This window comes from Urocitellus parryii, chromosome 4 (genome assembly GCF_045843805.1).
Source record: "Urocitellus parryii isolate mUroPar1 chromosome 4, mUroPar1.hap1, whole genome shotgun sequence".
In the NCBI taxonomy this organism is placed as follows: Eukaryota; Metazoa; Chordata; class Mammalia; order Rodentia; family Sciuridae; genus Urocitellus; species Urocitellus parryii.
The window spans coordinates 190,815,588-190,832,309 of record NC_135534.1 but is presented as its reverse complement, the minus strand read 5'-3'; the positions used below and the strand labels follow the sequence as shown (position 1 = coordinate 190,832,309).

General features: G+C 41.8%; 1 protein-coding gene across 1 annotated transcript; it reads left to right on the top strand.

Moving 5' to 3' along the window:
* Window positions 1-13,335: 13,335 nt before the first annotated feature.
* LOC144254342 (major urinary protein 20-like) lies at window positions 13,336-16,282 on the top strand. The gene is made up of 6 exons (XM_077797357.1): window positions 13,336-13,431; window positions 13,723-13,859; window positions 14,848-14,921; window positions 15,582-15,692; window positions 15,971-16,072; window positions 16,245-16,282. Exons 1-6 carry the CDS (start codon window positions 13,336-13,338, stop codon window positions 16,280-16,282), a joined length of 558 nt encoding a protein of 185 aa, XP_077653483.1.
* The last annotated feature ends 440 nt before the right edge of the window (window positions 16,283-16,722 follow it).

The window sequence follows — 16,722 nt, the reverse complement described above, 5'->3', positions numbered from 1 at the left end:
TTGGTTCCAGACACCGGTCGGACCACGGAGGAGGACAGCAGCTGCCATTTCGGAGAGATGATGTAATCATCCCCTTGTTCTACAGATCTCAGCTCATTCAGCTACGGAACAGGTGATTTCAGGCTGGTATTTGCCTGCGTCTAGCAGACAGATTTCTTGCTCAGGCTCAGGACTGGGAATCTTGTGGAGAATACTCCTAGAGGCTCGTGCCTGGCAAGGCGTGCACCGGGCACTGAGCAGCTGGATTCTGGTTCCCGGGGCTAACCTGGCCCAGGTCTAAGGAAACTGCGGAGACTGCCGGTGGACGCCAGCTCCAAGTGGAGCGTGCGCTGAGCTTGGGGCGACTGGGTTCTGACTCCCGGAACAGTTTTGGCCTGGGGGCTGGGGAACCCGTGGGGGTCGCTCGCTGGAGCCAGCTCCCAGCGGAGAGAGAGTGTATCGGGATCCGAGAGGCGGAGTTCTGGCTACCGAAGCTGCTTCGGCCCAAGGCTAGGGAACCAGCGGTGACTGCTTCTCAGTCAGGCTCCTGCTGGGTGCTGTGGGGCAGAGTGGAGCTTCCTCCTGCGCCCAGAGCAGGCCAAGTGACCCGCCGGCATGGTATCAGGACACACCAAACGCAGCTGGGGCTGAAGAGAGTAGCCGCCCACGCCTAGAATAGGACCAGCGACCCCGAGGCGCGGTAGCCAAGTAACCTCATTTGGAGTAGGGGCTGTGCAGAGCTGCCATCTGAGCAAGCAGGGCAGGCAGACCTGCGGCCCACTGGAAAGACAGGCCAGGTAGCTTGCCAGCATGGTGGACACGTAACACCGAGGCAGTCGCGTCACACTGGTTGGAGTGGGGGTGGAGCAGGGTCGCCGCCCGGGTCCGGAGTGGGCTCAGCGACCCATTGGAGAGGTAGTCAGGTACCCCCATTGGGAGTGGGGCCTGTGCAGAACTGCGACCCACCGGCCTAGAGGCCTGCCAGCGCGGTAGACACGTCACACCAATTGCAGTGGGGACCCAGCAGAGCCGCCACCCACATCCAGATCACGACCAACGACCCCAGGGCGTGGTAGTTACGTTACCACAATTGGAGTGGGGGCAGAGCAGAGCCGCCACCTGTGCCCGCAGGGGGGGCAGACCTGCGACCGATCAGCGGGGTAGACAGACCACCCTAATTAGAGGAGGAGCACAGCCACTACCCGCCCTGCAAGGGAGACTTCCCAACTATACAAGAGTAATATAAATAAATAGGGAGTAAATTTCAAAAACACAACAGTTGCACCAAGCAGAAAGAAACGCAAGCAGTATGAAAAGACAAGGAAAGAAAGGACCACAAGCAATGCAGGTCAACTCAACTTTAGAAGAGGTAATAGCTGCAACAGATGGAATGTCAGATAAAGAGTTGAGGATATATATGCTTCAGATGATCTGGAGTCTCAAGGAAGACATGAGACAGCAAAATCAGACAATGAAAGATCACATTGACAAACAAATCCAGGAAGTAAAAGATCAATTTCACAGGGAGATAGAGGTAATAAAAAACAAACAAATAGAAATCCTAGAAATGCAGGAAACAATAAACCAACTTAAAAACTCAATTGAGAATACTACCAGCAGAGTAGATCACTTAGAAGAGAGAACATCAGACAATGAAGACAAAGTATTTCAACTGGAAAAGAACATAGACAGCTCAGCAAGACTGCTAAGAAACCATGAGCAGAACATCCAAGAATTATGGGACAATATCAAAAGACCAAATTTAAGAGTCATTGGGATACAGGAAGGCACAGAGCTCCATACCAAAGGAATAAACAGTCTATTCAGTGAAATAATACAAGAAAACTTCCCAGACTTGAAGAATGAGACAGAATCCCAAATCCTAGAAGCCTACAGGACGCCAAATGTGCAAAATCATAAGAGATCCACACCTAGACACATTATAATGAAGATGTCCAACATACAGAATAAGGAGAGAATTTTAAAAGCTGCAAGAGAAAGAAAGCAGATTACATTTAGGGGTAAACCAATCAGGATAACAGCTGATCTCTCAACACAGACTCTGAAAGGGAGAAGATCCTGGAATAGCATATTTCAAACTCTGAAAGAAAATGGGTTCCAACCAAGAATCGTGTATCCGGCGAAATTAAGCTTCAGGATAGAAGATGAGATTAAAACCTTCCATGATAAACAAAAGTTAAAAGAATTCGCAGCTAGAAAACCATCACTTCAAAAAATCCTTGGCAAAACATTACAGGAAGAGGAAATGGAAAATAACATTGAAAATCAACAATGGGAGGTAGGACAGTAAAGGGGGGAAAGTAGTCAAAGAGGATAACAAATCAGGTTTAGTAACATCAATAAACAAATATGGCTAGAAGAACAAACCATATCTCAATAATAACCCTAAATGTTAATGGCTTAAACTCACCAATCAAGAGACACAGGCTAGTAGAATGGATGACAAAACAAGACCCAACAATATGCTGCCTACAGGAGACGCATCTGATAGGAAAAGATATTCATAGACTGAAGGTGAAAGGTTGGGAAAAATCATACCACTCATATGGACTGTGGAAACAAGCAGGAGTGGCCATACTCATATCTAATAAAATAGATTTCAAGCCAAAGTTAATCAAAAGGGATAAAGAAGGACACTTCATACTGCTCAAGGGAACCATACACCAACAAGACATAACAATCATAAATATATATGCCCCAAATAATGGTGCAGCTGTGTTCATCAAGCAAACTCTTCTCAAGTTCAAGAGTCTAATAGACCACCATACAATAATCATGGGAGACTTCAACACACCTCTCTCACCACTGGACAGATCTTCCAAACAAAAGTTAAATAAGGAAACTATAGAACTCAATAACACAATTAACAACCTAGACCTAATTGACATATATAGACTATACCACCCAACATCAAGTAGTTACACTTTTTACTCAGCAGCACACGGAACCTTCTCAAAAATAGACCATATATTATGTCACAGGGCAACTCTTAGACAATATAAAGAGGTAGAGATAATACCATGCATCTTATCTGACCACAATGGAATGAAACTGAAAATCAATGATAAAAGAAGGAAGGAAAAATCAAGCATCACTTGGAGAATGAACAATAGGTTGCTGAATGATCAATGGGTTTTAGAAGACATCAAGGAGGAAATTAAAAACGTCCTAGAGTTAAATGAAAACACAGACACAACATATCGGAATCTATGGGACACATTGAAAGCAGTTCTAAGAGGAAAATTCATTGCTTGGAGTTCATTCCTCAAAAAAAGAAAAACCAACAAATAAATGATCTCATACTTCATCTCAAAATCCTAGAAAAAGAAGAGCAAAACAACAGCAAAAGAAGTAGAAGGCAAGAAATAATTAAAATCAGAGCTGAAATTAATGAAATTGAAACAAAAGAAACAATTGAAAAAATTGACAAAACTAAAAGTTGGTTCTTTGAAAAAATAAATAAAATTGACAGACCCTTAGCCATGCTAACGAAGAGAAGAAGAGAGAGAACCCAAATTACCAGCATACGGGATGAAAAAGGCAATATCACAACAGACACTTGAGAAATACAGAAGATAATCAGAAATTATTTTGAATCCTTATACTCCAATAAAATAGAAGATAGTGAAGGCATCGATAAATTTCTTAAGTCATATAATCTGCCCAGATTGAGGCAGGAGGATATAGACAACCTAAACAGACCAATAACAATAGAGGAAATAGAAGAAGCCATCAAAAGATTACCAACTAAGAAAAGCCCAGGACCGGATGGGTATACAGCAGAGTTTTACAAAACCTTTAAAGAGGAACTAACACCAATACTTTTCAAGCTATTTCAGGAAATAGAAAAAGAGGGAGAACTTCCAAATTCATTCTACGAGGCCAACATCACCCTGATTCCGAAACCAGACAAAGACACTTCAAAGAAAGAAAACTACAGACCAATATCTCTAATGAACCTTGACGCAAAAATCCTCAATAAAATTCTGGTGAATCGGATTCAAATACATATAAAAAAAATTATACACCATGATCAAGTAGGATTCATCCCTGGGATGCAAGGCTGGTTCAATATACAGAAATCAATAAATGTTATTCACCACATCAATAGACTTAAAAATAAGAACCATATGATCATCTCGATAGATGCAGAAAAAGCATTCGACAAAGTACAGCATCCCTTTATGTTCAAAACTCTAGAAAAATTAGGGATAACTGGATCATACCTCAACATTGTAAAAGCAATCTATGATAAGCCACAAGCCAGCATCATTCTGAATGGAGAAAAATTGAAGGCATTCCCTCTAAGATCTGGTACAAGACAGGGATGCCCTCTCTCACCACTTCTGTTCAACATAGTCCTCGAAACACTGGCCAGAGCAATTAGGCAGACGAAAGAAATTAAAGGCATAAAAATAGGAAAAGAAGAACTTAAATTATCACTATTTGCAGATGATATGATCCTATACCTAGCAGACCCAAAAGGGTCTACAAAGAAGCTATTAGAGCTAATAAATGAATTCAGCAAAGTGGCAGGATATAAGATCAACACACATAAATCAAAGGCATTCCTGTATATCAGCGACAAACCCTCTGAAACGGAAATGAGGACAACTACTCCATTCACAATATCCCCCCCAAAAAATAAAATACTTGGGAATCAACCTAACAAAAGAGGTGAAAGATTTATACAATGAAAATTACAGAACCCTAAAGAAAGATATAGAAGAAGACCTTACAAGATGGAAAAATATACCCTGCTCATGGATAGGCAGAACTAACATCATCAAAATGGCGATATTACCAAAAGTTCTCTATAAGTTCAATGCAATGCCAATCAAAATCCCAACAGCATATCTTGTAGAAATAGATAAAAGAATCATGAAATTCATATGGAATAATAAAAGACCCAGAATAGCAAAAACAATGCTAAGCAGGAAGTGTGAATCAGGCGGTATAGCGATACCAGACTTCAAACTATACTACAGAGCAATAGTAACAAAAACAGCATGGTACTGGTACCAAAACAGGCGGGTGGACCAATGGTACAGAATAGAGGACACAGTAACCAATCCACAAAACTACAACTATCTTATATTTGATAAAGGGGCTAAAAGCATGCAATGGAGGAAGGATAGCATCTTCAACAAATGGTGCTGGGAAAACTGGAAATCCATTTGCATCAAAATGAATCTGAATCCCTATCTCTCGCCATGCACAAAAGTTAACTCAAAATGGATCAAGGAGCTTGATATTAAATCAGAGACACGGCATCTGATAGAAGAAAAAGTTGGTTATGATCTACATGCTGTGGGATCGGGCTCCAAATTCCTCAATAGGACACCCATAGCGCAAGAGTGAACAACTAGAATCAACAAATGGGACTTACTCAAACTAAAAAGTTTTTTTCTCAGCAAAAGAAACAATAAGAGAGATAAACAGGGAGCCTACATCCTGGGAACAAACACACTTCAGATAGAGCCCTAATAACCAGAATATACCAAGAACTCAAAAAATTAGACAATAAGATAACAAATAACCCAATCAATAAATGGGCCAAGGACCTGAACAGACACTTCTCAGAGGAGGACATACAATCAATCAATAAATACATGAAAAAATGCTCACCATCGCTAGTAGTCAGAGAAATGCAAATCAAAACTACCCTAAGATACCATCTCACTCCAGTAAGATTGGCAGCCATTAGGAAGTCAAACAACAATAAGTGCTAGAGAGGATGCGGGGAAAAGGGCACTCTTGTTCATTGCTGGTGGGACTGCAAATTGGTGCAGCCAATTTGGAAAGCAGTATGGAGATTTCTTGGAAAGCTGGGAATGGAACCACCATTTGACCCAGCTATTCCCCTTTTCGGTCTATTCCCTAAAGACCTAATAAGAGCATGCTACAGGGACACTGCTACATCGATGTTCATAGCAGCTCAATTCACCATAGCAAGACTGTGGAATCAGCCTAGATGCCCTTCAATAGATGAATGGATAAAAAAATGTGGTATTTATACACAATGGAGTATTACTCTGCATTAAAAAATGACAAAATCATAGAATTTGGAGGGAAATGGATGGCATTAGAGCAGATTATGCTAAGTGAAGCTAGTCAATCTTTAAAAAACAAATACCAAATGACTTCTTTGATATAAGGGGAGTAAACAAGGACAGAGTAGGGACGAAGAGCTTGAGAAGAAGATTTACATTAAACAGGGATGAGAGGTGGGAGGGAAAGGGAGTGAGAAGGGAAATCGCATGGAAATGGAAGGCGATCCTCAGGGTTATAAAAAATGACATATAAGAGGAAAGGAGGGGTAAGACAAGATAATACAAAAAGAAGAAATGATTTACAGTAGAAGGGGTAGAGAGAGAAAAGGGGAGGGGAGGGGAGGGGAGGGGGGATAGTAGAGAATAGGACAGACAGCAGAATACATCAGACACTAGAAAGGCAATATGTCAATCAATGGAAGGGTCACTGATGTGATTCAGCAATCTGTATACAGGGAAAAAGTGGGAGTTCATAACCCACTTGAATCAAACCGTGTAATATGATGTATTAAGAACTATGTAATGTTTTGAACGACCAATAAAAAAAAACAGAAACAGTAATTACAGATGCATATTTTTTAAATTATAAAAATTTTTAAATTAAAAATGATTCTCTATAAACAACGTAATAACAATGTAGTGTGCAGTTTTAACAGGTCAATGTAAACTGTGGGACCAAATGAACACCAGGGTTGGGAGGGGAGAAGTCAAGAAGACGGTCGGGATGCTCTTGCTCCATATACACACACTCCAGCAGGGAAGGTCAGACCCTCCAACTCCCCGCTAGCACAACAAAGCTGCAGTGGGTGGTTGTATGTTTGTCCCTTAAGCGTCTCCATCAGAATTTCTCTAGATGTAATAAACCCCGGGTCGGAGGGAAGTCTGCATGAGGGCGTATGTGCAAAGAGTATTTGATAAGAACCATAGAGCTGCTCCCATCCACACCTCCACCAATGGCACATGAGTGTTCCTCTAGTCCTGTTGAGAGCCACAGCCCAAGGGGCCCCAGCAAACTTCCAGCTGCCAGCAAACTTGAGCTGCCAGCTGATGATTGGCTCACAGCAGCCCCAGCAACTTCTAGCTGCCAACTGATTGGCTCCTCTGTGGTGATGCTCATTGGGCTGTTTCCCCGCCCTTTCAGACCATGGAGCTGCTCACTGGGGGACTTTATGGCTCCGCCCACATGACCCAGCCAATCGGCCTCAAGAGCAGGAGGAGTGGGGGAGGTTGAGAGGCTTGTGGGAAGCTGGTGGTGGCAGTTGGGCTCTGAAGGTTTTCCTGAGGAGCTGTTTTGTTTGGCGTGTGTGGTTCTAAAAATAAAGTTCGTTTCTATTGACAAGTGGCTCCTGAATTGTGCCCAGCCAGACTGCGGCATAGTCCCCTCTCTCTGCCAACCTGGTTTTAGCCAGCTCTCTCATTCCTGCTAGTGTAATGGGCATAAATGGATATCTCCAAGTGGATTGAATTTCTATTTCTCTGGATACTAGGGAGTTGGAGGGTTGGAGAGTCTCTTCCTCCACTTATTCACCTTTGGTGTTTCCTCTTCTGTAACCTTCCTCTTCATATTTCTATTGACCTTTCTGTCTTTATTTTTTTGAGAATATATAGGGGGCCCTGGAATATTATAACTTAGTCTTCTCCCAATTGTCACTGTGTATTAACTTTAATGTCTTGACACCATTACAAATTTTGATGTAATGAGATCCATCATGTTTAGTGGGAAAGAGGTTGCTTATATTTTGTGCTTTTAAATTTTTGTCTTGGAAGTTCTTTGCTAGAATGCAAAATATCCTCCTATATGTTCTCCTATTAACGTGATAGCTTCATTTTTCAAATTTATGCCTGTATTACTTGGCTTTGTTACTATAACAAATACCTGAGATAATTAACTTATGAAGAGATAAGTTTTGTTTTGACTGTCAGTTCTGAAGGCTTCAGTCCAGGATCAGTCCAACGCATCATGGCAGCGGTGTGTGGCAGAACACACCACTCCCCTCATCAGACAGGAAACAGAGAGAGAATACAAAACGATGAAGGGTCCCCAAATCCCCTGTGGAGGCAACACCTTTAATGACCTAAGGACCTCCCATGAGGTTCTACCTCCTGAAAGTTCTACTACTTCCCAGTAAAGCCATTTGGGGACCAAGCTTTTCTATGGGGAGGGGGTGTTACCAGGGATTGAACTCAGGGGCACTCGACCACAGAGCCACATCCCCAGCCCTATTTGGTATTTTATTTAGAGACAGGGTCTCACTGAGTTGCTTAGTGCCTTGCTTTTGCTGAGGCTGCCTTTGAACTCGCAATCCTCCTGCCTCAGCCTCCCAAGCTGCTGGGATTACAGGCGTGCTTCACCACACCCCACTGTGTTTCATTTTTTTGCCTGCTCTTCTGTTGACACGTGGAACCAGAAGTGCCCCAGCAAGGGCCATAGCTGATTCAATGGGATCTTCACTGTGTCCCTGGATGGAAGTGTTCCCTTCTAGACCTGCAGAGTTAATGCACTATAGGGAAGGGAAGTGTACATCCCTAGGAGGTTTGCTGAGAGTGATGGAAAGTGGAACCACATCTACTTCTATTCCTTAATTTCCAGACCCTGGGACATTGACTGAGGTTGCCTAGAAGGGTGGTAGCTTATCCTCATGGGGTGTTAACTCTAAAATGAGATCTTGGCTGCTCTTAGAGAGGCTGTTTGCTATTCTAATGGTCTGGTGGGTTCTGGGTGATGAAGAATGTGATAGACTTAGTGACCCCCATGGTCATATGCCAATTACCCTTCCTCTTTTGTCTGAGGTAGGATCTTTAGCTTTGATCCCTTTCTGATCTCCAGGAATCCAATTTCTGTGCTGGCTGAAGTCCCACAAACCCACATACAGAATATGAGTTGATCCCTGTCAGGGTGGCAGCTACTCCTTCTATTTTGTAAGAGATCTGATACAGTCACGTGGCCACCAAGTGGTTGTTCATTTCCTTAGAGCATGATCCTGTATCAGGGTTCCTTGCTAGTTGGTGCTGCTGATAGGTTGGATTTTCAGCAACAGCAATAGCTAGATCTGTTGGACCATATGTAGCCTCCATTCCAACTACCATGGCTTCTCTGTTGATGACCTCATTATGCCAACACTCAGGTTGCTAATGACGTCTGTTGGCTGAGTTAGGAAATTGCACTTGCTAGTGTTCTGACAGCACTTTGCCTCCAAACATAATATTCCATTTTAGGACTTCCCTGTTGCACAACGAGCAAGATGAACTTTCCTCCATGTGGGTGTAAGGCTAGGCCCTACAGCACATGTTGACATTTTCTAAATTGGTAAAATCATTATAAGTTGTACATTATTATTTGAAGTGATCTTAGTACATTAAATAAAGTTTTAAAGATATTCATACAACTATATCTTTATTCATAAAAATTATTTTGAAAAAAAAGGGAAAAAAAGATTGTTTTCACATAAGTCCCTTGAGATGTCATTTCTGGGTCAATGCCATATCAAATTCTAAAGTTTCCCAAAAAATTCATTACATCACTGTCCTAAATAATACTACTGACTTGCTTTTACCCATCAATAATTAAACTTAAAATAAATTTACCAAGATTGGTGAATAAAAAGCTATTCAATCTTCTATTTCATTTTTTATTATTAACAATACATAAAATGCTTTTCCTATGCTCAGTGCCCATAGACATGTCTTATTCTAAAAGGGTGTCTCTTTATACCCTCCACATCCTTTGTAGAGGTTACATCTCCTAAGTTAAAACTCTGCCTCTCACCTCATTCCAAGTTAAGATAATCATTCAAGTACATTCAAGTCCATTTAAAGTTAGTTTCAAATATAAATTTCTACATGCAACTTATTATAATATTTTTCATTTCATAATTCCATTAACATCAAAATCAAATCATATAATTGATAAAAATTAAGTTTCATTTCCTATAATTCCTTTCCAACTCAATAATATTGGCCTTGTCATGCCCAGTGAATAACTCTTGCCAAGTTTCCCGTTAAACTAAAAATAATAAATCTCTTCTTATTATTAAAATAGTTTTACTATACTATACTATTATATGCACATTAAGGTTAATGATACTCTAACTTATGTCAATCTTTTCTTCAATTTTAATCAATAAAAAGAGGGAAAAACAGGACCATACATGCCCATGATAAATCTCACAAAAATATTTTAAACAATTTCTTTAAATTGTGATACTAAGATCTTACTGCTGGTGAACATGGTACAATATGTTAAATCCAACTGCAAAGGGGAGAATCTAAACCTGTCATCATGGAAACCACTGAAAAACTTGACATGGGAAGGTAAAATCCAACCCCAATGTTACAGCCATTCAGGCTTCATGAGCTGTCAGGTGAGGAAATCTATGGAAAGACTTCTCTGGACTCAATGCCCCAGGCCCCCTTTAATGCACCTTACAATGTGGACTGGAGAGTCCAACCCAATATTTATTAATGATACTCGTATGATGGATGATCTTACAGATACTCACATTACACCTCCATGTGACTGGATTTCAGCATTCTAGCTACAGTAGGAACCTAACTATATGTTGGTCTCATAATGTCATACTGGCTATTTAAAGGTACCTTTTATGGAAAAGTCACCTTGGGAAGGACCAAGACCAGCCAATCATACTGGTCCTAAGAATTTAAGACTCTGTGTACATATCTGGACAGGTGTCAAAACAGAATGTTTATTGAAATACAACTTTCCCTTACAAGCCAGTAATTGCCACAGAATATCCACCAATATTTTACTGTCCACATCTCATCTACAATAAAATTTGGCATCTTTCCTAAATGAATGAACTATGCAAAGGCTTTGCCAGTGCAACATGAAATCCTGAGAGGTGACAGATATATTTCAGATTGATTTTAAAAATTTATAAAAGACGGTCACATCAAGACGCCACTTCCTATAGAAAGTCCAAAGCCAGGAGGACTTGGTGTGAACGCACTACCACTGAAGGCTTCACTTCTACTTCTTAAAGGAAACTTGCAATCGACCACGTAGAATTTGGATTCTTAGCAAAAGATCTAAGAAGCTAAAAGTATGATTGAGTTATCTAAAACTATTTTCACAAAACAAAAATAAGATTAGATTTGCTATCATTCTGAATCTTTAAAAATCCATATGATTTAAATGACTCCTTATTGTTTAGATATTATTTACAGCCATATGATAAAGGCCAAATCAAGCCTGGCAACCTCATTGATGCTACTTTAAAAAGGCCAATACTTGTGGGAGACCAACCTTAGACGTCACTGGGTCACACTCCCCGGCTGGGTTCTGAGGTGCTCAGTCACAGAAATGTGGTCTGTTTCTCTCAAGCATGGGTGTGTCTTGCTACAGCCCCATGGGTGAAGCTATGCTCACCTGTTTCTTTGTAATATAACCCCTTGCCCTGTTTAGGATAGAATCTTCCATGGAAGTGCCTTGTGTGTGTCCCCTCCTCTTACTGTGCCCTTGGGTGTGGCCTACCCAGGTGTCAGTCAACCTGCTGACAGTGGACATCATGAAGATACTCAGTCCCCTGAAAACAGACCCCTTGCCTCATTTGAATAGCTTCCCTCAGTAAAAGGGGTCAGCACGTGCTCTCGCTCTCTCTCTTTCTGCGGACCCTTAAGGTCAGAGGAGCCATAACAGCGACACAAATAAAAAGGTATTTGTGTCTCTTGTGTGGTTATTTCATGCAGCCCAGTTAGCCCAGTTTAACTGGAGTGACCCCTGAGCCTTTTAGTCGCGAGAACAGAAACACAGCAAATACTCCCATTTGCATTTGTAACTGTCATTTCTTATTTAATGATAATTTGAGTTCTACCTATTTTGGTGTATTCTTTCAGGCTTATGTCTGTCTCCATATTGACTATATTTGTGGACATAAGCCATTTCTCATGATGCTATGTTCCCTGAAAATTTCACTGATAATATCCTAACCTTCAGCAAAGGCAATATCCAAAAAGATATTTGGTGCTTAATTGCAGCCTCAGATTTCCTACATTATACAGATAGTCCTATGCCTCACTTTGAAGGCAGGAATTGCAAAGAGGGTTCCTGCAATGGCTTTGGGCCTATATTCAATCTTCTTATGCTTTAATTACTGGAGATGTAGGAGTTAAGAAAAGGGGCAAGAATGAGCCAGAGCTTTTAAAACACCTAGATGGCAGCACAGGATCTATTCCACCATGTTTTCTCACTTGGAATGCTGTTCCTGCATGCTCCCCACAACTCCAACCCCACAACATACAAAACCTACCCCAAGCCCCACCTTTCCCAGGAAGTATGCTCTGACCCCACCAGCTCCGCCTATGCCAGACACTATGCTGAGGGGTTTATGGGCATCGTCCCATTAGACCCCACAGTAATCTGTCAGGAATGATTGTCCTTACTAAGAGGGTGAGGCTCAGAGAGGCTAAAGTCTTTCCTATGGCTTTGGTATGGCAGAGGTGGGAGTGACACCTGTCTGTATGGCTCCAGCACCTGTGTTTGTAAGTCCTTTCTGCAGGACGCCACTTCCACACCATCACCCAGTTCGGTAGTCAGGACTTGGGTCCCTCTGGAAATGATCTCTCTAGTGCTTCTATTCTCATATAGGCCCATGGCATGGACTTACTCAGAATTAAATACTTGTCCATTTATTGTGGGGAGACAGAAGGTTGAAGTGATTGGGTTCAAAGAACAAAAAAAGGAATTTCAAAGTTCTCAATATAACATACCAAACATTAAGGACATTTTTTTATTTAACCCTGTTTTAATGCTTGCAATATCTTTGGGAGAGACAGTCTCATTGTTTCTGAAGTTTGTGAAAAATTGAGTAATTCACCTAATGCCATACCCCAGGTGAACAGCAGAGCAAACCCTCCAAACATTTCATTTCCCAATGAGGCTCATTCCCATCACTTACAATGAGCTTTCTGAGTCCAACAAACCAGACCCACAGTTAAATCTGGTTCCCAGTGGAAGCTCCGGTTCCCAGGTAGAGCATCCATGACTCTTCATGGGAATGTGTTTTGAGAAATGTAAGGTCACTCCATAAATTTAAAAGAGGGGGGACAGCCAAGTTTCAACAGAGCAGGAACAATCCTTGGCTTCACCCCAGGGAAGGAAAGACCATTTCAAGGACAGAAAGGAGGAAAGGCACCTGGACAGAAAAAAAAAAAAAAAAAAACACCACCACGTTTAGATAAAAAGGTAGAAGAGCTGGGGTGGAGCTACAGTGGGGACGTGCTCACTCTTGGGGACTGTGAGGACACAGTTTTATTCCTTACCAAGATGAAGCTCCTGCTGCTGAGTCTGGGACTGACCCTGGTCTGTGCTCACACAGAGGGAACCCATGATGCTGTGACCAGCAACTTTGATCCGTCCAAGGTAAAACTGTGGAGCATTACAACTTTTGACTTGAAGGGTGGCATGTTAAAGGAGTGGGTTCAGACCTGAACTAAGAGCAACTGTGCCATATTAAAATGCAACAGTGCTGGAGACTTCCGTTTTCACTGAATAAACAGTGGAAATGTCCTAGGTGTCCTGGCAAATGATCTGAGTTCTAATTCCCTCTTCTCATCTGAGCCCTGCCCCATAGGCCAAGAGTTCAAGGAGGAGAGTGTCTGTGGCATTCCCTCTCCTCTTTTCTCACTTGACCATTTCTCTTATTTATTGCAGTATTCAGGGGAGTGGTATTCCATTCTCCTGGCCTCTGATCATAAGGAAAAGATAGAAGAAAACGGTAGCATGAGGGTTTTTGTGGAATATATCCATGCGTTGAAGAACTCTTCCTTAGGCTTTAAATGCCATATAATGTAAGTATGGCTTTTTTAGTTGGGAAATGGAAAATGAAAGAGTAAGTATGGTCTTAAACCTAAATACACACACACAGACACACACACACACGCACACACACACACACACACACACCAACTCATGCACACAGACATGTGCACATACATACTGAGCCTGCATGCAAACCACGGTCCCTCAGTTGAACTGACCCAGGACTTGATAGACCTGGGAGTTTTCAAGATTCATGGATAAAGAGTTGGTTACAAGAGTAAGTTGATTAGAAGTGGGGGATGCAGAGGGCAGAGGGGTATCAGAATCAAGGTTAGCATGACAATATGGAATAGTTCAAGAGCATGGGATTTAGAATCAACAGACTGAATTTGGTTTTTACCAGCTGTTGACCAAGAAAACCCATCCCTGTCCAGGTGTGGTGGTGCACAACTTTAATCCCTGTGGCTCAGAGGCTGAGGCAGAAGGGTCATGTGTTCAAAGCCAGCTTTAGCAACTTAGTGAGACCCTGCCTCTAAATAAAATATTAAAAAATGGCTAAGGATGTATCTCAGTGGTTAAGCACCCCTTGGTTAATCCCTAGTACCCCCCAAAAATTCATCCCTTCCCACCTTCATTTTTGCATGGACAAAAGCTGTTGATAAAGATTCTCCCTCTTGATTTCTTCTAAGGACTGAGGCAGGTGATGTTCATAAAGAACTCAGCTGAGAGACACCATTAGTGCATAATTAGCTAATGATCTTATCGAGTGGTTGTGGTATATTAGTAGTAAGTATGGGAAGTCATAGTAGTAATGGTGACAAGCAGTTCAAGCACTTTTTAAGTCATTTCCCAAGTATCAAAGTAAATGAAACAATTATGAAGAAAATCTGTTTGTTAATTGTACAAAAAATATTCAAAAGTTAGGTGGAATCAGAAACCCAGGTTATAGGTAGACTAGAGGATGAGGAAGCCAGCCTCAACAATATGTCCTGGGCAGCAACTCGTTCTCTTTTACAGTATAAATGGACTATGTGCTACAATTGAGTTTGTTTGTGACAAAACAGAAGAGGATGGTGTATATTCTGTTGAATGTAAGTAGACCACAAATGTTCTTTCGAAATTATATTTCCAACTGCAAGAAATTACTGAACTCCAATAATATCAGGATACTTATCAAGGACTCCTTAATTCTCATTAAAGTAATAAAATAGGGGCCATCTAATAGCCAATGTCCTGTATATAGGAAAAACTTAGGTGCCAAAGCCAAGTCCTATAATACCATCAAAGAAAGAATGCAGTCTGGTCAGACGTACCTCCTTCTGCAACAAAGGTAATTGGCAGGAGGGGAAAAGGTAAACTGGGTAGGATAGCTTCTCATTTTCTGCCATGTGTGTGATGATGCCTGGTGGCCATTGCCACACATATAGCCCAGGATGTAGCACCAGATATGGAATTCCAGAGGGCTTATTGGGAAGACAGACAGCATTATTGACAGAGATGGTGAGGGAGGTGGACAGGTCTCAGAAAGGACTATAGAGGGTGAGTTGCTGCTGAGACTCAATGTTCTACACTCATGGTCTATTTACCAGTCTCCGTTTTAGAAGTCCTTCATGAGGCCCAGGCATTGGACATCTTCACTGTGTCTTCTAGAAGATGCATTGTGTTTGTTTCATGGGCATAAATAGGTAAAAAGTTTTCATTGCTTCCCACAAACCAAAGAAGTTCTGAGCTGTATTCTGTTTTCTTCACAGATGATGGACATAATACATTTAAAGTACTTGAAACGGACTATTGTAACTATATTATTTTGTACCTGATAAATAAAAATCATGGAAATACAGTCCAACTGATGCAGCTCTATGGTAGAGTATTTTCATGCTGACACTCATCTTGGGTGGGAGAAGAGGGAAGGAAGGACCCTAGACACAAAATGATCTCCCCAAGGTTATCCCAGACCCTCTCTCATTGTGAAATGAAATCTCTCATTCTGCCAGAAAGATGTCTTATTGATGTCAGATTCAGAACAGGTCCTGAGCATACAATTGTCACCATCCATTTTCCTTTTCTCCTAGAGCCCTGTCCTCTCATTCTCCTTTATTGTCAAGACATATGTCACAGCAGTAATGTCACTTTCCCACAGGTCGAGCGCCAGATGGGAGCTCAGAACTCAAGCAGAAATTTGTGAATGTTTGTGAAAAATATGGAATTCTTAAGGAAAACATATTGGACCTGACCACTGTTGGTAAGTTCAGCTAGCTGGCTTTCTCCTCCTGAACTTCATGTCCTCAGAAAAGGAAAAACCAAGGGAAGACAATCAGCCTCCTTTGTGCCAACATGGAGAAGCATCCAATTTCTCTTAGGGAAATACAATGGGGCTCCTGTCTATCTGAATGTCTTCTGTTCTACCTCTGCAGACCGCTGTATCCAGGCTCGAGGTGGAGCACGGTCCTGAGTCTCCAGGTAGGTGACCTCTGTCCCTGATACAGAGGGGGTGGACCAGGGAATGGTGCCTTCCAAAACCATTAGGGACTTGTGCCCAAAGATTGCATGAACAAAAACAACATCGAGGGCTTTCTGTACTCTCTATAGGCCCACTGGCATTACATATCTGGTGCTCTGCCCTGGGCAATGTGCTGTGGCAATGTCACACAGATGGCAGGCAAAGAGAAGCTCTCCTACCCAATTTACTTTTCCCCCTTCCAACTATCTTTGTTGCAGAGGGAGGTACACATGACCAAATTGAACACAGTTTAGAGTTGCATGACCTTGGGTCATTACCCAGTCTTACTATGAACTTTTGCACAAATGGCCTAAGCAACCAAAAGAGGAAGCAGTGATGTGCTCCTTACAGAGTGCTGCGTGCAGGGGATGCAGGTGGAAAAGGCTCAGTTA